The sequence below is a fragment of the Sparus aurata genome, chromosome 15, assembly GCF_900880675.1.
Source record: "Sparus aurata chromosome 15, fSpaAur1.1, whole genome shotgun sequence".
Lineage (NCBI taxonomy): Eukaryota > Metazoa > Chordata > Actinopteri > Spariformes > Sparidae > Sparus > Sparus aurata.
In genome coordinates this window covers 460,088-487,972 of record NC_044201.1, presented here as the reverse complement: position 1 = coordinate 487,972, position 27,885 = coordinate 460,088, and the positions used below count along the sequence as shown (strand labels likewise).

Sequence of the window (27,885 nt, the reverse complement as noted above, 5' to 3'; positions counted from 1 at the left end):
TTTCATATCTTTATATGGGTGTTGGGTACTTTGGTGTCTTGTAACAGTGCTGTGTGTGACATGGAGCTTCAATTTCCCAGAGGGAACCTCATAAAATGATTAATGAAGTTGTCGAAGTCTACGTCTAAGTCTAACTCCTTCTGTGAAAACAGCAGCAAAATCTATCATGTACCAGCCAGCTGGATATGGTTGTCAAACACAACATGATACACACTTAAGCATCACAAAGTATATGCTTGCACATAATCCCAAAGGTGAGACAATGTTAAAAAACCATGAGTGCTTTGGTCTTATTTAAAAGACGTGCTGATGTCACTCACCTTTAACCGTGGCTGTTCTCTTACAGTTGTACAGTATGGCCAATTCTCCAAACGCTGTGCCAGGACGCATCTCTCCCAGCAGCTTCCCATGCTGGATCACCTCTAACAAGCCCTCTGCATTGAGGACACACCACATCAAACTAATTTTATAATCTACATTTTGGGATACATAATGGAAGATCTTTGGAAGTCAAGTAAAGCTCTTGTCAGAAGGAGTGGTAGTTTGCCACATTTTTAGACCATGAAGCAAAGTGACTGCATTTATATATGTTGATGAAGGTTCTCAGTCATCCAGGTCATAGTAATTCGAAGTGTTGTATTGTAATCAACTGGACTGGGATTCTTAAGTTCTAACTAACTGGAGGGGAGTTGCAGGCTTATAAAATATGTGTGGGACACGTGTGAGCTCTGAGCATCAGCTTGGCATAGAAGTATTATTTTATGCCTCATTCAAACCATCTGTCTTCTGTGGCCAAGATGTTCACATTGTTGACCTCAAAGGAATGATTTTTCTCCTTCAAATGTAAGTGGACAGCAGAGTCTCAACCTGAGGAGTTGGCCCTCAAATCTGTGAAGGCTGCATTGAACAGCACAAACTGCATTACTTATTTTATTATTACGTTTATGCCTGGGTCATTCCGACAGAGTTTAAAAGCCTGCAAATCGCCTCCACTTCAAATCAAATCAATCAAAAAGTAGATGAAAGAAACCTCAGGAAGCGCCACAGAGGAGGGATATCTTTCCCAGAATGGACAGACATGCAGTAGATCTCACATGAACAGAACAACAGTATCACAATTTACAATTTGCATTGACAGCATATCTCATACAGTTCAGATAATATATGTAAAGGGTGTGGATCCAGGAGATGACTGAGCCGGTCTACTTCTTGGAGGTATACATAGTATGTTTGAATTATAAATGTGAGGGATCCATCATGGACTCATGGATGGAGTTCATCTGGTAGACAGTGAAAGTCTACATCTTTTTTAAAGGGATAGTTCGCGTTTTTTGAAGTGGGGTCATATAAAGTATATATCTATAGTTGATCTGTTCCCTACCGTAATCACCGATCAGCGCAGCCTCAGTTTGGAGAAGCAGAGAGCCGCTCCAGCCAGACGCTCAGCTATGTACTGCAGTGAACGGGGTCCAGAGAAAAGGGAAATTAACCACCTAAAACAAGGCCCACCTTAAAAAATCCATATCAGTTCAAGTGTACGTTATATAAGGAAAATTCACACCGCTTTACATCGTTGTCACACCGGCCTTTCTTTTGGCACTACATTTTCTCAACCGTAGAACCTCCGTATCCCTGCGCATTAGCGCAACTGGGCAACAGATGATCTGCGAGCGGCGAAATACAGCGCGAGGCCCAGCTGCTTGACGAGAGGTTTACTTTCGATAAAAACGAAACTTAACTCTCCGTATCCCTCAGCATTAGCGTAACTGTGTAGGGATACGGAGGTTCTACGGTTGAGAAAATGTAGTGCCAAAAGAAAGGCCAGTCTGACAGCGACTTGAAGCGGTGTGAATTTTCCCTATACAACGTACACTTGAACTGTTATAGATTTTTTAAGGTGAGCCTTGTTTGAGGTGGTTAATTTAACTTTTTATGTGGACCCCGTTCACTGCAGTACAAAGCTGAGCATCTGGGCTGGAGCGGCTCTCTACTTCTCCAAACTGAGGCTGCGCTGATCGGTGATTACGGTAGGGAACAGTTCGACTATAGATATGTACTTTATATGAACCCACTTAAAAAAAAACGAACTATACCTTTAATACACAGCTATAATAATTTGGGCCAGGTTTTTGGTGCAACTATTGTCATAATGGGAAAATCTCACCTATGCAAATGATTAAGACTTACTGTATGTAAACTGATGATTGTTTTGAATTCAAAAATTTCAATATCTCTCTATTACTTTTCCTAAACTTAACTTGACTTATTTTTATATACCAACTGGTGCTCTAAATTGTACAAAAACACAATATCCCTGCCCGTTACCTAAGCCTGTCAAATATTAAAATGGGACAGAGGAAGTCCCATCAGACCTGCACATACAATATTCAGCTGAGCTGACCTGCCAGTACGTAGAGATGGTTTCCAGGTTGCCCTTCTTGAATGACCAGCTGTCCCTCACCGTAAACCTTCTCATACATACAGTCCACCATTTCCCTCATGTGCTGTGGCTCCAGTTTCTTCAGAAAGTCATTGTTCATGATGGCGTCGTTGATGAGCTGCTTGGTGCTGAGATGGAAGGAGGAAGCAGAAACAAACAGTGCCATGTCAACTCAAGTTTATTTAAAGTCCAATATCACAGATTCGCCTTACAGTCTGTACAGCAGACAGTACAATTTGTCCTTAGAGCCAGAAAGTTGTTGGCTAATTCTGAAGGTCACAAGTTTGTTGGACAGAGAAATAAATATTTCCCTGCGTGCAGATTGCATAGCAGCATTAATAATAATAATAATAATAATGATAATGGGCGGTGGGCCCGCCCTCCAGTAGGTTTACCACCCGCAGGAGGGTTCAGAAGGGGCCGGTGCTATGTGATTTGGGTGGCGGTCGTGGGCGGGGGCCCCGACGACCCAATCCTTGGACGGTGACTCTGGCCATTGCGACATGGAATGTCACCTCGCTGGGCTAGACTGAGCTAGTGCGGGAGGTTGAGCGTTACCGGCTTGAGAGGGGCTGGACTCCCTTCCACTCTGGAGTTGCCCGCGGTGAGAGGCAGCGAGCTGGTGTGGGCTTGCTTATAGCTCCCCAGTTCACCAGGAGTTTTCCCCGGTGAACGAGAGGGTCGTTTCCCAGCACCTTCGGGTCGGTGATAGGTCTCTCACTGTTGTTTCGGCTTACGGGCCGAACAGCAGTGTAGAGTACCCGGCCTTCTTGGAGGCCCTGGGAGGGGTACTGGAGAGTGCTCCAACCAAGGACTCCGTCATTCTACTGGGGGACTTCAACGCTCACATGGGGAGCGACAGTGTCACCTAGAGGGGTGTGATTGGGAGGAACGGCCTCCCCGATCTGAACCCGAGTGGTGTTTTGTTGTTGGACTTCTGTGCTAGTCACAGTTTGTCCATAACAAACAACATGTTCAAGCATAAGGGTGTCCATCAGTGCAAGTGGCACCAGGACACCCTAGGCCGGAGGTCAATGATCGACTTCCTGGTCGTGTCATCTGACCTCCGGCCGTATGTCCTGGACACTCGGGTGAACAGAGGGGCTGAGCTGTCAACTGATCACCACCTGGTGGTGAGTTGGATCCGCTGGCAGGGGAGGAAGCTGGACAGACTTGGCAGACCCAAACGTATTGTGAGGGTCTGCTGGGAACGTCTGGCGGAACCCTCTGTCAAGGAGGTCTTCAACTCCCACCTCTTTGACCAGATCCTGAGGGAGGCTGGGGACATTGAGCCCGAATGGACCATGTTCTCTGCTTCCATTGTTGACACGGCTGTTTGAAGCTGTGGCTGTAAGGTCTCCGGTGCCTGTCGTGGCGGCAATCCCCGAACCCGGTGGTGGACTCCAGAAATAAGGGATGCTGTCGAGCTGAAGAAGGAATCCTATCGAGCCTGGTTGGCTCGGGGGACTCTTGAGGCAGCTGACGAGTACTGGCAGGCCAAGCGAGGAGGACTATCGGTCAGCCTCGAAGAAATTCTGGCAAACCATCTGGCGCCTCAGGAGGAGGAAGCAGCCCTCCACCAACACTGTTTACGGTGGAGGTGGGGAGCTGTTGACCTCGACTGGGGATATCGTCGGGCGGTGGAAGGAATACTTCCGCCTTCCATAGAGGAAGCAGAGGCTTGGGACTCAGAGGTTGATTCATTTATCACCCAAGCTTAAGTCACTGAGGTAGTTGGGAAGCTCCTCAGTGGCAAAGCACTGGGGGTGGATGAGATCCGCCCTGAGTACCTCAAGTCTCTGGATGTTGTGGGGCTGTCTTGTGTCAGGCGTATTCGTTTGTTTGAGAGGTGAAAGTAGACAGACTAATAGAGAAGACAGACTACGACGTACTGTTAACTATTTAATAAGAAGAATTGTATCATTAAGCAAAAGCAAAAAGCTTGATCAAGGACTTTCTCCTTGCAGAGATGCAGAATTTCAGCATGTAATGCATTATATATTGCTGTTACAATGTTATGTGTTGAATTGTCATTGGTCAATCATATAGATAGGATAAATACTATTATTGGACAATCAAGTAAAAAAGGTGGGGAGAATCCGTAGTTTAGACTTTGGCCCTCCCATCGGTGGTGCACAAACTGGTCCCAGTTTCTTGGCACATGAACCATGATTCCTGGAGACGTCACCCTGTTGAAGAAAACAAAATGTTCCTGGCCTCATCTGCCTGTCTCCGATACCTGCCTTTGTTTATGATGCCTTCACTGTCGCATACGCACAAGGGATTTGGGAGGTGATATCGCTGGCCTTCGAGGCCTCTTCATGTGTGAAAGTGATAAGTGAAAGGTGAATGTGTTCTCTCTCATACCCTGGCTTTGTTCTCCATGTATTAGCCCCTCATAAAAGAGACTAATGCTTCTGACCATCTCATTTGTCAACAGGATATGTGCAACTCTTTTAATAATGTGAGATAATAGGAAAAGATGGAAAAAGACAATCTATATGTGTTGCAATGAACAATGTGCGTGTAGGTTCATAAGCAGTGTGTTTGTTAAGGGGAGTCACGGGCAGTCATGGGCAGTATTTAGTAGGCCGGGGTCATAGGGGTCATAGGGGGACACACTAAGTGGTCGGTGGGGCATAAAGGGGCATAATGAAAATGTATAAATCCAATGATCAGGGCTTCAGTCTTGCTGCCATTGAGCTTCAGAAAGTTCCTGCTCATCCAGCTCCTGATGTCCTGGAGGCAGGTGGTAATGGAGGAGGGAGGAAGGGCAGTGGTGGGTTTGGTAGAGATAAAGACCTGTGTATCACAGCATGGCAATGAAAATGGACACCATGGTGACGTAAGGTTGTGCCCAGGGGAAGGAGGTAAATGATGAAAAGTAGAGAACCCAGTACTGACCCCTGGGGGACACCCAGTGGAACAGCAGAACAACTTGACTTGTGGTTCCTCAGTTGGACATACTGTTGTCAGTCGTGAGGTATGATGAGAACCAAGCAAGTGCCATGCCAGTGATCCCAATGTCAGCCAGACGCTCCAGGAGTAGTGGGTGGGAGATGGTGTCAAAGGCAGAAGTGAATTTGAGGAGGATGAGGATGGTAAGTAATCCAGAGTCAGCTGCATGGAGGAGGTTGTTGGTAATTTTAACCAGTGTTGGGCACGTTACTTTTAAAAAGTAATTTGTTACTAGTTATAGTTACTAGGAAGAAGAGGAAGTTGGCAACCACTGCGCATTCTTGGAAAGGATGTGGAGGCGGAGGAGGATTACAAGTACCTGGGTGTTAATATCAACCATAGACTGGACTGGAGATCTAATACTGAAGCTGTTTACAAGAAGGGGATGAGCAGACTGAGGAAGCTGAGATCCTTCAACATGTGCAGCAAGATGTTGGAGATCTTTTATCAGTCTGTGGTGGCCAGTGTACTTTTCTTTGCTGTGGTTTGTTGGGGGAGCAGCATAGGAGCCTATATAAGGAACCCTTCTCTGCATCTGCCATGTGTTTGGTTTGCAAATGGTATTTGAGACTCGACGTACTTCAATAGTAACTCATTTCATGTCGACAGTACGTGCAGATAACTTTTGTCCTATGGACCAAACCATCTGGCAGTGAAAATGAATTTGCCGTTCATAAGTCCTCTCTCCATTTCCTTTCGCTTTCGCTTTTCAGTCCACCGTGTTTTTCCCGAACGCCAACCCTGCTTCTTCTTCTGATTCCCTTTCTTATTCTCTGCCACCCTCTGGATCAAGACTAGGTGCCATCGACGGCCGTAAATCAAACAATGCGCGTTTCTTTTTTTTTAATACTGAGCGTTAATAGCGCGTTAAAAAAATTAACCGCGTTAAGAGGATGTTGCTATAACGCCTTATTAACGCGTTGACGTTGACGTTGATATATATAAATACGTATATATGTTTATATTGCCTTCTATTTATGTTATGTATAGAGTGTTTTATTTGCGGACCCACTGCTGCTGTAACAAAATAATTTCCCAGTCTGGGATCATTAAAGTAATTCTATCTATCTATCTATCTATCTATCTATCTATCTATCTATCTATCTATCTATCTATCTATCTATCTATCTATCTATCTATCTATCTATCTATCTATCTATCTATCTATCTATCTATCTATCTATCTATCTAGTTACTTCTCCCAAAAAGTAACTGAGTTAGTAATGGAATTACTCCACTATAAAAGTACACAACGGAAATTAAGTATTGTGTTACTTTTTTTTCTTCCCCATTTTGAGCTTGGCATTTATTTTAGCATACTCGGCATCTATGTATTTAGAAAATGTCTTTCTGCATGGCAGACCGGCACCTGCTCTCCCCAGTATTTTGCCAATGAGGGCTCTGAACGAGTCTGAGTCAACTGTTGATAACAGGAGCATGTTCTCAACAACATAACTGCCTATCATTGCACACAGTTCAGTCTGTGTCATACGTTTTTGTGAAGCTAGAGCAGAAAAATATAGCTTTAGCTGCATCACTGATTTTAACCAAGGCTGTTTCAGTACTGTGTATGGGGTGGAAACCAGATTGGAAGGGTTCATGGAGGTTGTTTTAATCAAGATGAGACTGAAGTTGAGCGGCAACCACCCTCTCAAAGGTTTAGAAATGAAGGGAAGGTTAGATATGGGCCTGTACTGGTTCAGGTCAGTTGGGTCGGCACCAGGTTTTTTGAGGGTGGGTGTAATTGCAGCCATTTTGAGAGTGGGGGGTACAGTTTCAGAGGTGAGGGAGGAGTTCATTATTTTTGTGATCATGGGGGAAATGGATGGGAGACGGGCTTTGACGAGGGTAGTGGGGAGGGGATCATGCTGACAGGTAGTGGATTTTGCTTTTTGACTGTGGAGAAGAGGGCTTGAGTGTTGCCTTTGCCAGTACTGATGAGGTTGAAAAAGTAGGAGGATTTAGCAGCTGAGAGGGCACTCTTGTAGTGGCGTAGATGTTCAGCATAGATTTGCGTGTGTACTGACAGTCCAGTCTTTTTGCACAACTGCTCAAGACGACGACCAGTGGTTTTAAGTTGATGGAGGTCAGGGGTGTACCAGAGAGCGGTGTGGGCAAAGGAGACTGTGCGGTTTTCAGGGAGGCCAGGGCGTCAAGGGAAGAGTAGAGACAGTCACCAAGTCAGCAGAGGAGGAGGATGGGGGTGGGCTGGGGTGGGAGTTAATAAGGGTGGTGAGATCTGTGGGGTTGATGTGTTTAATGTATCTGAAGGAGATGGTCCATTTCTCTTTCACTTTGGATAAGAGGGCGTAGACTTAGCACAACTTTGTGGTCGGAGATGGGGAACTCAGCATTAGCAAGTTTACAGGGAGTAATACCAGTGCAGCAGATTAAGTCCAGTATGTGACTTTTGTTGTGGGTTGGGAAATTAACATGTTTTGTGATACCAAGACAGTCAAGCAATGAGGTGAATCATTTGCAAAAACACTGGAGGGGTCATCAATGTGGATGTTAAAGTCAGCCAGCAGGATAACAGTAGGAGACATGACACATACAGATGTCAATAGCGATGAAAATTCAGTGAGAAAGAAAGCCGAGGGTTTTGGTGGTCAGTAGATTTTACAACTAAACATTCAAAAGAGGAATGATGGGGGACAGTGACAGCGTTGACTTTGATATTCTCACGATAAAGCACAGCAAGGCCACCCCTCCTCCCGGTAACCTGGGGTTCACTAATGTAGGCAAAGCCTGGTGGGACAGCTTCATTAAGCAGGGAGAATTTGGCTGTTGCCAGGCCTCAGTGGGGCGTAAAAAGTCAAGCTTTCTGTCCATGATAAGATCATAAACCAGCAGGAGCTTTACTGGTACATTAACAAGAACCAGTTTTAGAAAGTAAAGTGGCACATAGGTGGCTACCTTGGGCAGGGTGGATAACACACTATGATTGACAGTACGGGTGACAGAGCGAGGGGGGCGGGGCTCAGTGGACCAGAAAGTGCAAATGTTGTTGTTGCTGTCGTGTTGTGTGTATTGAAAGTTCAGACCAGATCGACGTTGCACATATCTTGGTCATTTGAGGATGTTACAATGAGCAAGCAGAGCTGGAAGGGTCCTGAAATGGGACCAGAGACACAGCAGCTCCGTTGCAGAGTACAACACAGAGCGATCCATATGAAGAGTTTGAAAGTTCACATGATGGTGAGAAAAGTTTTTAAAAAATCTCATTCAGCATTGTTGCTGTTCTAAAAACTGAAAAAACTCCACACAAGACTGTGCATGCATCATCCATCAAAATCTACTGTAAGTTGTGCCCGGTACAATATAGTTGCAGTCTGCATACAACTGTGACAGGTGGAATGAGAGGCAGCTCCTACCAAACGGCGGGTAACAGATCCTGGTGATAGCGTAATAACTTTCTACTGTACACCTGTTGGTGAGAAAAATACCCTAAATTAGTAACCCTAATGTGTAAATATCAATCTTTCAACATGCTTTGCCCTCTGCTCTACCAGAAATCCTCTTGAGCCTTCGATCTCAGGAAATCTACAAGTGACCACCCCCCTTTCTCTGCTTGAACAGGCCTTTTAGAGTCCCTTCGCCTGTACCCAACTACTTTTTCTAATTGGTCCATCTATCCAATAGACTGAAAGAGGAGTTGACCTGTCTCCCTGCTCATCTCCCATAAATCACCTAACTCTGTAGCTGTCCCCTCTGGGTCTTTTACCCTAAAATGGCCCAAATGATCTCTCTGTCCTTCTACGGGAACATAAAAGTTTAGTCATCTCCCACCATCTGGCATGAGGGTAACACTCAGTTTTAGCACTTTATGGTGGCCTGGTCTTTTCGCTAACCTTTGATACACAAACAGCTAAATAATGACTTCTTGGCCCCTGGACATGTAAGCCCCCACACCCGCCACATTTCTTAACTCACACAAGGAGAAGATTGGTAGTAGTTAAAGCTAAAACTAAGCTAAAAATAGCTAAAGATGGCGCCGTGCCAGTGGCAGCCTATTGTAGCAGCTCCCGGTACTTAGTAGTTTTTATTAAGTTTTTATTGTGCTTTTAGCGTATTTTTTATTTATTATCTGTACCCTGTGCTGTGGATACACACTGTCCACACGTCAAGATGTTTATCCAACGGCTTGGATATCTCTTAGTTAGTTTTTTCATGCTTTGGTCTCTCCTGGTGACTGGAAGCCGTGCCTTCTCAACAGCCGGCATTGTTTACAGTCGCAACCTGAGGCCCCAAACCCTCTTCGCCGGGGAGAGACCTACAGTACCGAAAGAGCTAAGGAGGAGATGGCGAGGCTGCAGAGCAGGAGTTAAACGGAGAAGGAAGCGGAGGAAGTTTAAACCCTGCATCCCGGCAGTTATTACTGGAAACGTAAGGTCCCTGGCAAATAAGATGGACGAACTGGAAGCGCTCGCCAGGACGCAGCGGGAGTACAGAGAGTCCAGTATCATGTGTTTCACGGAAACGTGGCTACACGACCAGATACCGGACTCAAACGCCACCATCTCTGGCTTCCACAAGGTCCGAGCCGACAGAGACACCACCGCGAGCGGCAAGAAGAAAGGAGGAGGGCTCGCCGTGCTTGTCAACAACAGGTGGTGTCACCCCGGGCACATCTCTGTGAAAGACCGGTTCTGCAGCCCGGACATCGAACTCATCGCGATTGGACTGCGTCCATATTATTTGTCATGGGAGTTTACCAGTGTCATCGCCATAACTGTTTACATTCCGCCATCTGGAAATGCCGATGCGCGTGTGACGTCATCCACGCTGCGACCGCGGCACTACAGACGAAACACCCCGGAGCCTTCGTCATCATCACAGGTGACTTCAACCACGTCTCTCTCTCATCCACTCTCCCAACGTTTCACCAGTTTGTCAAAGCACAACAAGGGACAATAAAACCATAGATCTGCTGTATGCAAATGTTAAAGATGCATACAGCTCCACTGCCCTCCCTCCCCTGGGAAGGTCAGACCACAACCTCGTCCTGCTCTCCCCATTATACAAGCCTGTGGTTCAGCAGCAACCAGTGACAGTAAGAACTGTGAGGAAATGGTCTGCTGAGGCCATGGAGTCACTACAGGGTGCCCTAGAAGCCACTGACTGGGATGCACTTTACAAACCACATGGCGAGGACATCGATGGCATCACTGATTGCGTCTCTGATTACATTAGGTTCTGCATAGACAGCACCATCCCCACTAAAGAGGTCCGCTGTTACCCAAATAACAAACCCTGGGTTACCAGCGACCTGAAGGCCCTACTCAACGAGAAAAAGAGGGCCTTCAGGTCAGGGGACCGTGCAGAACTCAAGCGTGTTCAGAGAGAACTAAAACACAGCATTAGGGAGAGGAGATTACAGGAGAAAACTGGAATCCAAACTGGAGAACAATAACACCAGGGATGTATGGAGGGGGATGAGAGAGATCACTGGCTTCCAGAGGAAAGGAGGAGGAACAGCTGAGGGGAACGAACAACGTGCGAACGAGTTTAACCTGTTTTTCAACAAGTTCGACTCCAGCTCCCCCAGCAGCCCCCCCGCTGCTCCCCCGAGCAACCAACTCTGCACACAACCCCCCCACAACCCAACACCAGCCCCACAGCCCCACACCAACCCCCGCAGTAGACACCAAGTTTCACCACCTCCTGCTCCCCCTCCCCCACCCCCCACCTCCCTGCTGGCCCCCACGACAGACTTTTTCACACCCCCCTCCCCCAGGACCCTCACACTTCCCCACTGCTGCCTACAAACTTCTGCAGCAGTCACCACTCTGCACTACCTCCCACCTCCCAGTCTGGACTTAACATCACAGCCAGCCAGGTGAGGAGAGAGCTGGAGAGGCTCAATCAGAGAAAAGCTGCTGGACCGGACCACATCAGCCCTCGCGTGCTGAAGGCCTGTGCCGGCCAGCTCTGCGGAGTTCTCCAGCACCTCTTTAACCTGAGCCTCCACCTTCAGAGAGTGCCAGTGCTCTGGAAAACATCCTGCCTTGTTCCAGTGCCCAAAAAAGGACATCCTGTGGCACTGGATGACTACAGGCCGATTGCACTGACCTCTCACATTATGAAGGTCATGGAGAGGCTGGTTCTTGCACACCTCAGACCCCTAGTGTGCCCATCAGAGGACCCCCTACAATTAACACCATCCAGCCCAAGCTGCTGAAGGCCAAACTGGAGAACATGCAGGTGGATTCTCCAAAACTGTGTGTCTGACCATCTGATCAGCAACATCGGCGCCCCCCAGGGAACTGTGCTGTCGCCCTTCCTCTTCACCACCTACACTGCAGATTTTAAGTACCGCACTGAGTCGTGTCATCTGCAGAAATTCTCTGATGACACGGCCATTGTGGGGCGTGTAGAGGGTGGGAGGGAGGATGAGTACAGGGACCTGGTCGGCAATTTTGTCAAAGGGTGTGAGGAGAACCACCTGCAGCTGAACGTGGCGAAGACGAAAGAGATGGTGGTGGACTTTAGGAGGAACAAGCCCCCGCCCTCTCCAGTCTGCATTGGTGGGACAGACATCAACATTGTGGACTCTTACAAGTACCTGGGTGTGGTGCTGGACGATAAACTGGAGTGGACCGCAAACACAGAGGCAGTCTACAAGAAGGGCCTGAGCCGGCTTTACTTCCTGAGGAGGCTCAGGTCCTTTAATGTCTGCAACCAGATTCTATCAGTCTGTTGTCGCAAGCACCATCTTCTTCGCTGTGGTGTCCTGGGGTGCGGGCATCAAAGCTAAAGACGCAAACAGACTAAACAAACTCATAAAGAAGGCAGGGTCTGTTGTTGGCTCTAAACTTGTCACCCTGGAGGAGGTGGTGGAGCACAGGATGCTGGCAAAACTGCTGGTGATCATGGACCATGTCTCTCATCCCCTCCACGAAACCCTGGACAAGCTTAAGAGCAGCTTCAGCAATGGACTCAATTCAACCTCGCTGCCTTAAAGAACGGCACAGGAAATCATTCCTACCTGGTGCCATCAGACTTTACAAGACTTCACAGCAACGCCCAGGAAAAACACTCACATAATTTAAGTGACTTATTACTTAAATCTTACCACTGTAATTAAAAATGCACCTTTCTCTCTTTATCTTGCACCTTAAAATCCACTTAGTTCCATTCTGCCCAGTATTTAATATTTAATATTTAATATTATTTAATATTTATCTGGAACTGTTAAGCATCTTATTGTATATTGTATATAGTGTTTTAAATTGCAATACTGTACTCTTATTGTATTTTATATTTTGTATTTCTGATTGTAATGTACCGCTGCTACGATGACCTAATTTCCCCTCGGGGATAAATAAAGTTATCTATCTATCTATCTATCTATCTATCTATCTATCTATCTATCTATCTATCTATCTATCTATCTATCTATCTATCTATCTATCTATCTAAATCTAAGATCAAAATGTGTTGCAGTCCAGATACCTCCCTCTAAAAAAGGCTGGGACACTGTGTGATACAGAAATTGATAATTTGTGAATCCTGTTTGACACATACTCAGTTGACATCAACAGCACAAGGACAATATATTTAATGGTTTGCCATCAACTTCATTTATCAATTTTATTTGATGCCCAAATGTGGTAATTTCAGTACTACTTGCATGATGTTATGTTGTGATCAGAAATGGCTGCTAGACCAACAAAGTCTTTCTAATTCAAATCCTGGGATTAAGCCACTGTATTAGTCTGCAGTTGAAATGTATTCAGCAGATTTCCCTGACTGTGTGTTTGTATGCCACCCTGATTACCACATCACACAGATGATGCGTGAGTGCATTCAGTAAAAAGGAGAGTGCTGAATGGGTCTGAGAGTAGTGGGCATGGCACACTGCATAGGTTCTGTAATTGAAGCCCATAATGACCCACACCCTGCATTTAGATCCCATGGCCTTTTGTTTCTCTCCATTTCTTTCTATTATCCTGTCATGCTAATACAGCCTTTCAGATATGGGGGATGTTACAAAAGCAAGAAAGAGCTGTCTTGTTATCTGCCAATAAAATTCTGATCATTGCTGATTGTTAAAATGACAACAATTTCAATTTTGGGCAATTTAAAGTATTGTTGATTTCCTCTAATGGGTACATAACATTCTAGGCAATAAGTCATTGTTTTGTTTGACATTTTCTGTAGGCCACACCAGTATTTTTCAGCCCTGTTCCTGCCTTGCATGTTTTAGATGTTTTCCTGCTCCAACACACCTGATTCAAATAAAGGGGTTATCATCAGGCTTCTGCAGTACTTTATGATGAGCAGATCATTTAAATTAGCTGTGATGGAGCAGATAAACATATAGGGATGAAGGTGGGGTCATTATATAACTGAGTCTTGCTTTGGTGTGAAACTGTGGTGACAGCTGTATTGAGATCTATGGGAGATGATGGAGAAACATTGTAAAACCCAACTTAGAGAAAGAAAATAAGAAATTAAGAGAGCACAATCAGAGAGTAGGTTAGCCACTCCGAAATGATTGACAGGTGTAATAATATTGTGGCTGATGAGTCTGCAGTTACATTAGCTTTTAGTGTTTTCCTCTGCCATTTCCCATAGACATCAACTAAGCAAGATTCAGTGATGTATGTTCCTTTTTTGGGTACCCAAGGAACAGGACTGAAAAACACTGTTTTTTTTTTAAATCTCTTTTTATTGAGAAGCAAAGAGTACATACAATGACTTATCAGCAAAGTTACCTAATACGTATTTTTCCTCCATTTTTTTATAAACACAAAACAGAACAGAACAGAACAGCCTTTGGACAATTAAATAGTTTTGAATTCAGTAATCAATGTACAGTAGAAAAATCTCCGACAGGCAGAGACGCAACGTGAGTCACATTCTACCAAGCACCACGTCTGAACGAACCCACGTTTACCAGAACTCTACTGGTTAATAAGTGAGTACAAACCGAAGTAAAAACAAACCTGAAGCTGAATAAACCCTAAACGTTAACGAAAAGACCGCGAACCTGAATGACTGAGGGAGAGACAGACAGCTGTTCTGTGTGGGAGTGAGCAGAGCGGGACACAGAAACACATCTGTATGTGTGTAAGGGAGGGGCGCTGTGACTACTAGCCTATCACAGACACAGTCAGCTACCCAATGAGGATTTTCATTCAATCCGAGCACAGATAATGACTCGTATTACTCGTATAATACTCGTACTCGGCAAAAGCGCTTTATCCATACCGGATACTCGTTTCAGGATCAACTCTAATGGATACCCATATACTTTGACAGAATTTGAACAGCATAGATGGAATATCTATATGAGAGCATGAACATTATATATTTACTCCTCCCTTGAACTATCACTGTCCTTGCAGGAATTGTCCCCGCCCCAAGTCATGGGAAATATAGGTGGTTCTCACACTACAACAGGTGCAGTCGGGTAGGTCTATATACTATTAAAACAATGTTGCGATTATTTTTGAGAACTGCCAACAGGTGTGGTTCCCATCGGGGTTGAAAGGTTTGTGTGTGTGTTGTTACTACATATTTCAGAGACACATTTCTGAATATTATAGTGACCTACATGTCATCCTAAACAACCAAAACAAATGTGTGTAAAAAATGTATACTTGTTACGTGTCTTAAACAGTTAAAGCTGCAGTCTGGAGTTTTGAGAAAAACGTTGACTTTAAATATCTAAGCAAACTCATCGAAGCAAAAGCAAATATCCAGATGTCAGTATCCTAGCTAGTTCTACACAGTGTTGTGACAATAACCACATCACTTTATCAGTCTTTCAATAAATTATACATTTATTGAGTAAAGTAATCAACAGTATCTACCTGTGTTAAGTAAGGAGGGATGGTTACTTGTGAAATGAGACGTATGCCTCTACATTGTTTTTCTTCTTCTTTTTCTAGTAGGGTTAGGGTTAAATATAAAGTATTTTTTGTGCCATTGATATGTGATTCTTATGCTAAAAAAATAACTACATTTTAGAATACATGCATACATAAGTAAATTAATGTTGTTTATAGTTGTGCCATATGTTTACTGTGCATCTTTCCACAGATATCAGCAAGTTCAAGAACGATGTAGCAGTACAGCCCAAGTGGAACATATTCCCAACTACTTTCATGGGGGACAGGAGATGGAGCTTTAGGCCAAACTGGTATGAGGGGGTCAGGGATCCATGCCCACCTTTTGCAGCATTGTCCTTCTTTATTTAATTTATTATTTTTGATGGCCCTACCTCATTGTTTCACTCGATGCACTCTATGTACAAACTAAACTTTTGATTTTAATGGAAAGCAAAACTAAAGTATTTAATGTTTAAATATCATTTGTTTCTGTTTTTTTAATGATTAAACACTGGCCCCACCTTCACCCCCCCAGTAAAATTTGTGTAGAACCGCACTGATCAGCACAGCTTTCAGGTCCCTCCTTCTTCCTCTCTGGTGTGCTGCAAAGGCCCTGCCCACAGAGGAGCCTGCCTTTCACGAGTAAGCTTGTAACCACGGTAACAGAGGACACCAGATAACCAACACTGCACATTCAAAGTAACAACAACACAAGCCCTGATGGTTCTCTTTTTCAATACAAATTGACAAGTGCCCCATGCAGATCACTAAGGATACTAAGGATTGTTTTTATATAACAAACAATATTTCTCACAACGGGGTAGACGGAGTTACTAGCTAATCATTACCCGGTGCAATGCCATGCTGCATTTCTGAAGCATGAGTAACCTTATTTCTCTGAACCAATTCAACCACTTCAGAATGTACTGAACACAAACTAACATTATAACTGCCCGGTCACTTGAAAGACACTTTTGCTAACCAGTAGCCATAAAGACAGAGCTGAACACTGGAGTTAGCATACAAGCTAACAAGCTAGATTTAGCGACAAACTACGTAGCTCAACTGCAACATCCCACAGCCATATGTGCCATATGCTCTATTGCGAGTATTATATTACTTTAACCGCCATCACCATGGCCTTGTGGTTAAAACAGAATGAAACATATATCAAGCAGGGGTCCATACTTGTCCAGCAGAAAAGCCACTAACTCTGCATCGCATCTTGAGTCCTTCCAAACCCTACAGCTCCCTCCACCTCTGAAATGACGCTCCAATATTTATCCTTGTGTTTTTCTCTGGCTCAGACCAATTCTTTCTCTTTACACTGCTTTTCTTCATCAGTCCACTTTAGGGCTGCACGAAAAATCGTAAAAAAATCGCGATCTCAATTCACACATACACGTGATCTCATTTCCACACATGGCACTTCTGAAGAATTTTATATCTCGAGCTGAATCGCAAACAAATGGTCCTATTTTCCTCCCGGATTTTTTGAAGTGCCCCCAAACGTAGCACTTGATTCAGTGGAGGAAGCCCGCCTTCAGTTGAGTGTTTGGAAGGAGTGAGCGTGAGAAGCCGTTTTTAGACAGGGCAGCAAGCCGCCAATCTGCCCGTCCTTTTGGCGGCTAGGTCCACGGTTTTAGACAGAGGGCGGCAAATTGAGGGTCTGTTTTGGTCCGCCGATTTGCCGTACACTTATTTCCACCTCACCTGCTAGATGGGCAACTGGACAGCCGCTGAGATCCGGGAGGTGCTAGTGTCTCCTTGATCTCTAGCTTGTTGTTGTAGCGCAAGCTAGGAACGGTCGCTACTTTCAAATTAAAAGCCCCCCGCTAAGAACCCAGTTCTAAACTCCAATGGGGTGCAATGCAAAGCTCTTATTTTGAAGACAAATTCGTTGTCAATTGTTCACAGGCCAAATTCGGGCTTCACGTCACGTCACATGTTTATGCCTACCTCTGAGGCAGCTTTTGGAAAAGGAGGAATATAACGCCCCCGTTGTAGAAAGCTGACCACAGCAGCTATCACATATCACTTAGCCAAGGATACGGCCCCAATAAACACTGTACAACATGAAGAATTAAAGGATTACATTTAAAGGCCCTCTCATCTTGGAGACTATTTTTTTTTTTTACTTTTGTAAAAATCATTTCTCATCCAATGATAGAACTTCAACAAAACAAAAAAAACATTGCTTTGGCAGAGACATAGTAGTATGCCTCTGCCATACTACAATGTTTTTTTTGTTTTGTTCAAGTTCATTAGTGCAATAAACATTTTGTGAAAAAAATCGTGCCAGAGAATCGTGATCTCAATTCTAAGCAAAAAAATCGTGATTCTCATTTTTTCCAGAATCGTGCAGCCCTAGTCCACTTATTTCTTCTCTTTGATGTGGGCAATGGTGGAGCATTCTTCGACTCTGTTGTTGTTGTCGTTTTCCGCTATTGTTTACAGTTTGGGCTTGAAAGCATCTGAGCAGGTAAGAGCAGGCACTGTGCCTGTGCAGGGGAGGGGCACTGCCCAGTACACGCTGCGTGAGGGAGAGGGGGCTGCCAGCAGCATATGCACCAGAGTGATTGACACTTCTAAGACACTCACCTTGGCTCTGATTGGTTGTATTAAGCCGGGAGCAATGGATTATTGCAAATCAAATTACAGCCAGCCCACAGACAGTGGATCTTTACACAGCTGACCTGTATCTTATTCCACTGCCAGATCATGATGACAATTTTAGCTAATATAAAAAAATAGTTACAGACTAGTGTTTTAAACCAGTCAAACTGACCCCAGGGGACACCGATGCGACAAATGTGTGTATGAGACCATGTAAAAATTTCATTTTTAGGTTTTCCTAGTTGTCCCCATAAATAAGGAAGGATAACAGGAAGGTGAAGAAACCACAACCTGACCCAGGATCTCTAAATAATTATTGACCAGTATACAACCTTCCCTTCTTCTCTAAAGTCTTGGAAAGAGTTGTGTTGCAGCAGCTTTCTGGCTACCTACTTAGTAATTTGCTGGAACCTTTTCAATCAGCTTTCAAAACCTTTCATTCCACCCAAACTGCCCTTACTAAAGTGGTAAACGACATTCCACTTACTTTAGACCCAACTCTACTTCAGTGCCTCTGTTACTGGATCTCAGCGCTGCATTTGATATAGCGACTATCCTGACCTCCTGTAGTCACTCTGCTTGGGAGTGGGAGACTGTGTTTGACACGCTCAACAAACAACTGTCCATGTCCATGTTCGGGTGATGTTCCCATTTAATAGACTAAAACAACAAAACATGACTGGATTAATGCAAAAAAGAAACTAATAAAATGATGCTGCTGGAAAACAAAGGAGTGAGGTGTGTAAAGTGAACCGGGCGAGCGAGTGGTAAAAAACGCATGATCTTCCACCCCATTCTCCCCTGATTACCTACATTACCTACCTATTACAGACCATGCCATATTGTCAGACTGAAGAAATCTTTGGCCTGGCTCTCGCTTGGCTGAAGTCTTACCTCAAGTCATACCTGTCTAAAATAACACAATGTGTTTCTTACAATAGTACAGTCAATATTTACTGATGTGAGGTATGGAATTCTGTTAAAAGTTGTTTTTTATCTGTCAACATGGCAAGTAATCCTTTTTAACCCTGACTAGTGCAGTGCCCGTAGGAAATATGTATTCCTATAGAAAAATGGGAGGTTAAGTAGCTTTTTCATGGATGGCCAAATGAGGCTGTGTTTGAAGGTGGGACGTCAGGGATATTTAGGTTTGTTGTGAAATCCGATATTCCAGGGTATAATTGGCCGTTTTGACTATTTTTGATTTTGCCATTATATTTCACCTTAAAAACTATTTACTTGGTGTCATTATTTTCAGCACAACCTCACATGTGTGACTGTACAGTTATTTTTTTTATTTTGACATACTGTATTAACACAATGGACCTAAAATCACAAAAAAAAACATAAAATCCGAGTAGAAAAAGTTAGATTTTTTTACTGTGAAAACCACAAATATGTTTAACAAACCATCTTTATTACTTATAATGCAAATATAAATAGTTGTTTGCTAAATATGTGCATACATTTTAAAAATGTACAAAGTTATATGTAACTATTTACATTTAAATGCAGGCAATGCTCAGGTCTGCCTGAGCTCCTTCCAGCTGAATGAAGAGCTGCACTGCCTGCTCCATATTCAGCTTCTCCTCATTGTTTTGACTCATTAAACAAAAAACCGACTCCACTACACACTAAACACACTACACCAAACACTTCATAACACACTAACTATACACTCCAAACACGCTAAATGTCACAAATCTCTCAACTCTCAGTATCGCTGTCTCTACACCGACCGTCGTTGCCTGTCATTCATCTGCCTACGTCACTCCCACATCTTCCAGGTCCTCAACAAACAAACTTGCTGCTTGGACACTTTCGTGACAAAAGCCCGTTTTTACCATTTCTTCCTGCACCAGACACAAAGCAAACGTGACGGCAATGTTCGCGAAAAAGCGTGGCAGACATTATTTACCCTAAGTCCGGTTTTGGATGTGCCGGTGCGTCTGGTCCGTCGACTCGGGAGGTGGCCCGTGTGGGTGGACTAGCAGCTAGCTACACACGAACATCCACAGATTCTGATTCCACTTTGTTGTCCACGCGTCTCCAGATCTCCTCAGACCCGAACAGACTCGGTCCGGACTCGTTTAGTCTCATTAATCCACAACAGTCAGTTTAGATGCACAGAACAGAAAGGGACTGAACTGCCGGCAAAATCCCAGTCTAGCTCGCGCCGCTGCAGGTATAAATCTGCTTGTTTCTTCAGGTATGTCGTGGGCTAGAGCTCTGCAGTGATTGGCTCTGGTGCGCACGTGGCTATGGTGTGCAGTGATTGGCTCTGTTGCGCATGTGACTGTGGTGGCTCCGGTGGACAATGCTCGGTGGAATTTGTAAAGCATTTATGAAATAATTTATTCACGGTATCACTGTAGTCCAAACAAATGCGACGTTGCACACCCTTGAACCACGCAGCAGCCATGTTGAAAGTCTCAGGTCAGTCTGATCCTGATCCGCAGAGATATTTGAGGCACAGATACAGACACACACAGACAGACAGACAGACAGACAGACAGAGATTCCTTGCTTTTTTAGAGAGATGTTGGGCTGTATAAATACAACTGATTTGAATTGATGTGATTTGAGATTCCCCTTCACCCAAGGTGTGATTTAATTTAGAGCATAAATAAAAAACTTTATTTGTCACGGGGGCAATTAAAGAAGGGCCAGAAAGTCACAAGAGGGGCAATTGTCTCTGCCTGAGGTGGTGACAGAAAGTATGAATAGATACACCTGAATCAATTAAAACACAAATAAATGGGTAGGATTTCAATGAGGGACGGCATGACTTATGAGCTCTGTACGTGGGCCCAACTGGGCTGTATGGTATAGTGTGGGCTCAGGCCTTAGGACTCAACAGACTCCTGAAATCTTCTAATTTAGTGAATCAATGTGTTTGGAAGTTCTTGAGGGTGACTAAATTATGACAATAGACATTCCCATTAGTCTGAGCCTCTTGTCGCAAACTTAATCATCTCCAAATGTAAAATTAATATTACATCTTTCAGCTCTGTGCTGCAGTGGGCGGAATATTTGATTTTCCATGGAGTAAAATTGGCCTTTATGGCCAACAAAGAAACAGATGCTAAAATGTTGACTCTCTTTTTGGTCATACACATTTCCTCATTTAGTACACCAAATAATGCAATCATTGCACAAGGTTGTAAAGTAACTCCAAGGATTACAGACATTACATAAATATGCATCAACTGTTATTTATATTTGGATAAAAGGAGGATATTTGAGCTCTACTCCAATGTAGGTGATGTACCACCTTAAATTGGATAAGACCAAGTCTAGCACAGGAGGTACTATTTCTCTTTGCAAGCTTCAGTCCAAATGTCTTCCAAGATTTCAGTCTGAAGTTCCTTTTCCCAGCTATTTTTGATCCTGTCCAGCTTGGCATCATCCATTGGCATGATCATTGAGTTAGAGAGTGCTGTAAAACCCTGAACCAAAAAGGAACAACCAAAAGTAAGTCTGCAAGTGACCTTTTGGGAAGGTTAGGAAACTATGGGCTATGGCTCTTAGCAAACTGATGGGCTTGAAAGTAGCGAAATATGTCCTTTTGTTGGAGGTCATATTTGAGACGCAAATCATTGAAACCTGAAAAGGTTCCATCCACATAAACCAGCGCCCGCTGTCTAACAATCACAACTTCTTACCTTCTTACCAAAATTCAATTTGAAATGTCAAATTTGAAAATTAAAATGCATTAGCCGAAATGCTTTCTCATTTCAAAGTCAGAGCTGCAAGTTTGACTCATAAATAAAATTAGTAATAAATCATCCAGATTGCATTTTCATTTTCTTCTTCAAAACTGCTCATTTTGTTACACAAAGACAAAGAAAACTGATTTTTCGTTTTGAAGCGTGTGAAGTGTCCCACTATACGGTTGTTTACAGTCTTTTGAAAAAGGGGTGATGCAGTTCAAGTTATCATTTATGTGGTGGCTACCTATGTTTAAGTTGCCAAGCACAGATAATAAGTTGATAGGCCTGTGATCAAGCCAACACATCAGGGTGATGAGTCGTCAGGTTTTTTTCTGAGGACTGCAAGCAGCTGAAGGTGCGTCTCCCCTCTGGAAAATCCAGGCTCAGGTTGGTTGGGTGCAGCAGTCGGAACAAAAGTGAACCAACTATGAAAGCGATGGGTAATTTCCCTCTACTCCCTCCGGGAAGCCCGCAAGTCTCGGATTCTGTCTCCTTGCAAAAGTTCCCTTGGTCATCTAACTTGCCTTTAAGCTGGTCATCTCCTTGATTGTTTTCTTGTAGTCAGCGAAGTCTTGGTACAGGAAGTCTAAACCTTCTTTATGACTGACATGTTTCTCTTCAAAATTTGAGATTTGACACAGTTACCCAGTGCTCTCGTGTCACTGACAAGTTTCTCCACTGAGCCCGAAAGCATGATCAGTTTTTGGTCCAGTTGAACTTGAATTCAGTTTGTCCGTTGGGCTGGACTTCCCCCCAAAATACTGATATATCATAAATCTTTTGCCTTCTCTTCTAAGTGTGACAATTTATTTGATGCTAGCTCACAATTAAGACTTCTGCATTTCATTATTCTGTTATAAGTCTGATCCTTTATTGTGTACATGCCAGCAGACACTTTGAGTTTGACATGATTATTACTCCATAATGAAGTAAAGATTTTGAAGCTACAGTAGCTTTAAGTTCTATGAATGGTGTGTTAGGCATTCAAAACAGATTTTGGTGTCCCTTTAACTTACTGTGAGGCTTTGCTGACAGTCTTGGCGATGGAGACATGTGCTGCTCTGAACCCTCCGCAGAAGTTCTCTGAAGTGGGTTCAGCAGAGACGCCCTCTTTTGCTTTTAGCCTGCGGTGGACCTCCACAGCCACCCTGTGGAAGCGGCTTGGACCCTGGTTGATGACGCTGAAGCGGCGGTGACTGTGGTGGCACAGGGCTGGTGGAGGGCAGCCCAGGCTGTTGTTGTAGCCAATAGCATCTTGAAGTTTGTCAATCTGGGAAATCTTGCCATCCAGTTCACTCTGGAGATGCTGTAACTGAATCTCCTGGGCTCGAAAGTCTTGGTCACGACGTGCCAGCTCTGCCTCCAGGTGGCTGATTCGCAATCTGAGGATCAGAATTGGTTTTAGACACTAAACACACCTAAAGTCAACCTCAGAAAGCCTCTCGTACACAAACCCAGTTTTCACAAGACACATGTGGAATACATATAGCAAGAAATGTTGAACTTGACCATGTACATGTTGGACCAATCAATAAATGGAAACATTCCTTGACCTTGTGAACAAATATTTAAAGACACAGTATGACATTTTTTAACACTAGAAGGTACGTCAGACTAACGCTGCATTAAATTGTGAGTCAGAAGTAAGTATTTACGAATCGGTATTCAAGACTTCTATTCTAAATGAGTCCCAGCACATCTGCTTGGGAATACATGAATGTCAACAGCAAACAGATGTTTGTATGGAGAGTCTATAAACTTCTTAATCCACTACTAGTTGCATTATGGGTAATGCAGGTGCCAGGCTTTGAAAAGGAACAATATGTAGAATATATGAAAGCTGATATCTCTGGCTCTGCTGTATGGACTTTTATTTGATTTAAATTGTCCATAATGAGTCAAACAGTGTTAGAGGAGTTCAGTGCAAGACCAGTGGACTGCACATATGCAGTACCTGTAAACACACTATAATATGTAAAGTTGTGGAGTTAGCCTTTAATGTTGAGGCCTATTTGAAATGAACCTATTGAATTTACAGAACCCTTCTGCAACACTCTGATATAAGTCTTAGTTCAACAACACAGGTTAAGAAGCTGGATATTATTACAAATATATTCTCTTCATTGAGAGGATCAGGCACGTGCACACATAAGGCCCAAGGGGTGCTTGAGCCCCTGCCCTTTTTGCCTTGTATTATAAAGTGCCCTTTTTGTGTGTTTTTTTAATGACTAAATAATTTCCTGTTGTGCATAGGGATGCGAAAAAACGGCGGTTTAAAAACACCACTCTACCGTATGCATTTCGTACGTAATATGGTATTAGTGTGTTGAGCCTAAAGCCGCTTCTCTGTCCACTGCTTTGCTCTGTCTCTAACAGAGGAGAGAGCAAAAGCAAGAGCGAGCAAGAGAGAGAGAGACAGAGAGCGAGACAGAGAGAGAGAGACAGAGAGAGAGAGAGAAACAGAGAGAGTTAAATTTTACTCTATTTATATATGTATATATTAACTTATAAAGTGTATTTTTGTCCTGTTTAATTGACTCTTTATGCTTTAGCAACATAGTCTCTGTGACATTCATGCAAATAAAGCGAATTGAATTGAATTGAATTGAATTGAATTGAGAGACAGAGGGAGAGAGACAGAGAGAGAGAGAGAGAGAGAGAGAGAGAGAGAGCGAGCGAGCGAGAGAGGCCTGCCTCATCTAGAACTCCACCACGCACATAGATGAGACGTGACAGTGGAGCGACTTGAACCTTTGTAAGATATAAATCCATTAACATAACTTCCTCATGGGGGCTAACAAGTCGCCTTCCACTTATTCAACGTGCTTAAATATGAGTCATAATTCAGAAGAGTGTCCATTTGTGCTTGTTAATGAGAGTTAAGAATAATCTGACAGCTGTCTGTGTCGGCTGTTTATCTGCCACAGATCTTCAACTTCTTCCAGATATTGAGTTTACTGTGACTTTGCTGTTGTAAACATTGCTGTTCCTACTAACAGTCACAGTAGTCATTTCTTGGTTTTGTCACATTTTTAGATGTGCAGCATGTATTTCTAGTTTGCACTTGCCCTCCAATAAATAGCCTAATAATAAACCAGTGTTTCATTGCTTTTTAAGAATTGCAGCTGAATTGCATGTCTTCTAAACCTCAGTATTATGATAATGTGAATAAACTCATGTTGACAATAACTTGTTGACACAAAAGAAAAGGCATTTGCATATCACTCAAAGCTATACAGGTTACACAGCTAAGTAGTTAGCTTTCTAGTACTTTGTTTATAAATTTTAGATTAATTACTCAATCTACATATTGTGTCATTAAAGCCTGAAAAAAAGTACTCCCCTTTTCTGACTTTGAGCCCCTGCCCCTCTATAATGTTGTATAATGTGGAGAGGATGGAAATTGTTACTTTGGTCAAGCAGTAGTCACCACAAACAGTGCAAGGGATTGTCCAATCTGCTACTGATCAGATGCAAATCACAATGCATATCTTACATTGATAATTAGATCTACTAGCCCTATAGATACAACCTGGAATACAGTACAGGAACAGTTCTGACACTGGTTCATCTTTGCTGCAGGCATCAAATTCATATTGCATAATGAAGAAAACCAAAGTGTATCAAGTGTATATTAATGAATATACTTTTAAGCTTTTTTGGAATCAGTGTTGTACTTATATACTGTATACTTTGTTCCTATACAATTCAGTGAAACAAATTGTATTCAACCCCAGTAAGGGCAATTAAAGCACACACATCTCAACATGGGGTAACATATTACAAATGTTTAAATGTACTTAATGTTTTCATATTCTTTTTAATCATTTTATAGGTACAACTTCCTAATAATTTAATAATAATAAAAATACTGAATTCATAGGCAATTGTAAGCTAATACCATAGGATGGGTTTGAGGTTTGATTCTAACCTGAGGACTTCTGTGTCCAGGCCAGGAGGATCTGTGTGGATGGAGGCCAGGCAGCTGTTCTCCTCAGCCCGTGGGGCTTTTATCGAACCATTGCCCATGGCCAGGCATTGGCTGGCCACCATAGGAATGGCCCTCAGGTCAGACTCCCTGCAGTAACAGTCTGAGAGGAAGCTCTATCAAAGGGCCTGGTGCTCTTTCTTTTTAAATGCTAAAGTGTTCTACAGAAATGGAAATGACAAGCATTATTCATCAAGGTGTTCGACTGTTTTCTTGACTAACGACATGTCAGTCAGTTGTGATTCTTTATGTGAAATAAAAACAATATCAATATGACAACAATGACAATATAAGAAGTCATATACCTCATTTCTGGCTGACAAAATTCTGCCACAAACTTGCTGCCTTGTACCATCCTTTACACTACTTCAGTGTTTTCACATGATGGTTTGCATTTATCCAAATACTAAAAACCTCCAAACCAGTACGCACCTGTCACTATGCTATCTGTCAGGTATCCTTAAGCAAGTGTCAAATCAGTTTTTTTTTTACTACTTTTTCCCTTTTCAAATTCTCAGAAATCTACAGTCTACTTATCATGAACGAGATTTTCTATGATTTACTTACAGAGTGTCCGAGGAAAGGGTTGAAAGCCATACTCCTTAGGCTCTGAATTAAGCTGCATCTGTTGTGGTTGCCATCCAAAACAAAATGACACTCTTCTATGCTGGGAGGTCTTTTAACATTTTCTCTTGTGTCACCAAGAAGTGAATCTGATGATGAAGTGGAAGTATCTGGCAACCCCTGGTGGCCTTGTGGTGTTCGACATATTAAGTGTGTGTCTGAGAGAGAGTAATAATGTAATATTTACAGATGTACAGTATGTAGACATTCAGTTTAAGTGCCCTTTATATTTTGTGAGCTTTAAAATAGTTAAATTCTATTTTTGCTTAAAGTGTTTCCTGTATTTTTTTTCTCAGTTTCTTAGATGTATTTTCCACTTCAAGGTGGAAGTCAGATTTTTTGAGTCGGTATTCCCGACTTCCAATCTAAAAGTGTCCCAGTGCAAATGGTTGCTGAATGGCATTTCTGTGAACTTGACAAGTAACTACAGAAGCTGATTTTAAAAGATTAGGTCACTTACAAACAGACAGGAGGAGTCGGCTCCTCACACATACTCTCAAAGTCTTGCATTTAGCACAGAGTAAACTGAGCGAAAGTTAAAATGACAACTACAAATTGTATTGCTTGCACATTTCACAAAGTAAAATAAGTTATGAAGAGTTAAAAGTGATCGTTCACAATGTGCAACGCCATACTGCTGTGATGTCATCTATGTTTAAGTTGTCAAAGTCGGGCTAGGCTGATCTTGCTGCAAGTTTCAGACTTTGAAATTCTGACTTGGATGTTCATTTTTCTTTTCCAACAATGGAATGCACCATAACTGGTAACTTCTGCCTGATAAACACAAAACAACATGGCATTTATGGTTTGATGGAATATTTTGTTGATGAGCAGAATAGATTTAAGAAAATAAAGGCTTGTATTTACCACATGCATAGAAAGCAATTCAAAATACAATCTAAATTTAAGCACAATGTCATCAGTTTTTTTTTTTTTTGGCCTATGTCTTTATTAATAGGACAGCTTCAGAGATGACAGAAAACAGGATGAAAGAGAGGGGGTGACACGCAGCAAAGAGCCCCAGGCTGGGACTTGAACCCAGTGCCGCTGCAGCGAGGACGAGGCCTCTGTACAAGGGATGCCCATGCTACCAACTGAGCTAGTGGGCACCCATCATCAGTTTCTTTATGTTGAACTTTCAGATGTATATTGTGACAAAACTGACTTGGTTAGGGTTGGGAAATAGATCACACTATGACTAACGAGGCGATGAGGTGAAGGCGAGGGGTGAAATTTTGCTGTGGCTCTGATCCATAGGTAGTATCAGAGGTGCAGCAAAGGTGAACCGTACCTGTGTGAATGGATAAGCTGGCATCACGGAGCAGGGGCGTGTCGATCTGATGGTGTTCACAGTGTGATAACTAAACAGATGCTTCACTCAACAAAATAAAGAGAAATGTCACACAAAGCAACATTACAGGACCAGTAACGTAGTAACTGGTAGTGTCTTTGGCAACTTATATGAGGAAAAAAATACTGCAGTCTGTCGTCCAAACTTTAACTCACCAAAAAATGACAGCTCTCCCGACCGAGACTTCAGTGAACTTTCTCCCAAAAAACAGCCTCCCTCCACGCAAGTGAGAGGGTCCTGTTTACTGATGATGATTATTTAATGAGTGAAAAATGTAACTTTGTCACTTTCCAGGATGCATGGTGGGTCACGATCTCAATCACAACACATTATAACAGCATCTATATGATTATAAA

At 43.2% G+C, this 27,885-nt stretch overlaps 1 protein-coding gene and 1 long non-coding RNA gene across 2 annotated transcripts in view; one reads left to right on the top strand and one right to left on the bottom strand.

The window, feature by feature from the left end:
• Positions 1 to 26,193, bottom strand: part of prkg2l (protein kinase cGMP-dependent 2, like) — a 123,050-nt gene extending 96,857 nt beyond the window's left edge. The window contains exons 1-5 of the mRNA XM_030442861.1: positions 26,122 to 26,193; positions 25,498 to 25,715; positions 22,583 to 22,948; positions 2,402 to 2,568; positions 321 to 434 (exon numbers count right to left, since the gene is read on the bottom strand). Coding sequence (XP_030298721.1) covers positions 321 to 434; positions 2,402 to 2,568; positions 22,583 to 22,948; positions 25,498 to 25,619 — 769 coding nt within the window. The 5' untranslated portion in view covers positions 25,620 to 25,715; positions 26,122 to 26,193. The remainder of the gene's footprint in view (positions 1 to 320; positions 435 to 2,401; positions 2,569 to 22,582; positions 22,949 to 25,497; positions 25,716 to 26,121) is intronic.
• LOC115597140 (uncharacterized) lies at positions 14,231 to 15,647 on the top strand. The gene is made up of 3 exons (XR_003987030.1): positions 14,231 to 14,321; positions 14,752 to 14,816; positions 15,449 to 15,647. It is a non-coding gene; the product is annotated as an uncharacterized LOC115597140 (long non-coding RNA).
• Positions 26,194 to 27,885: the final 1,692 nt, after the last annotated feature.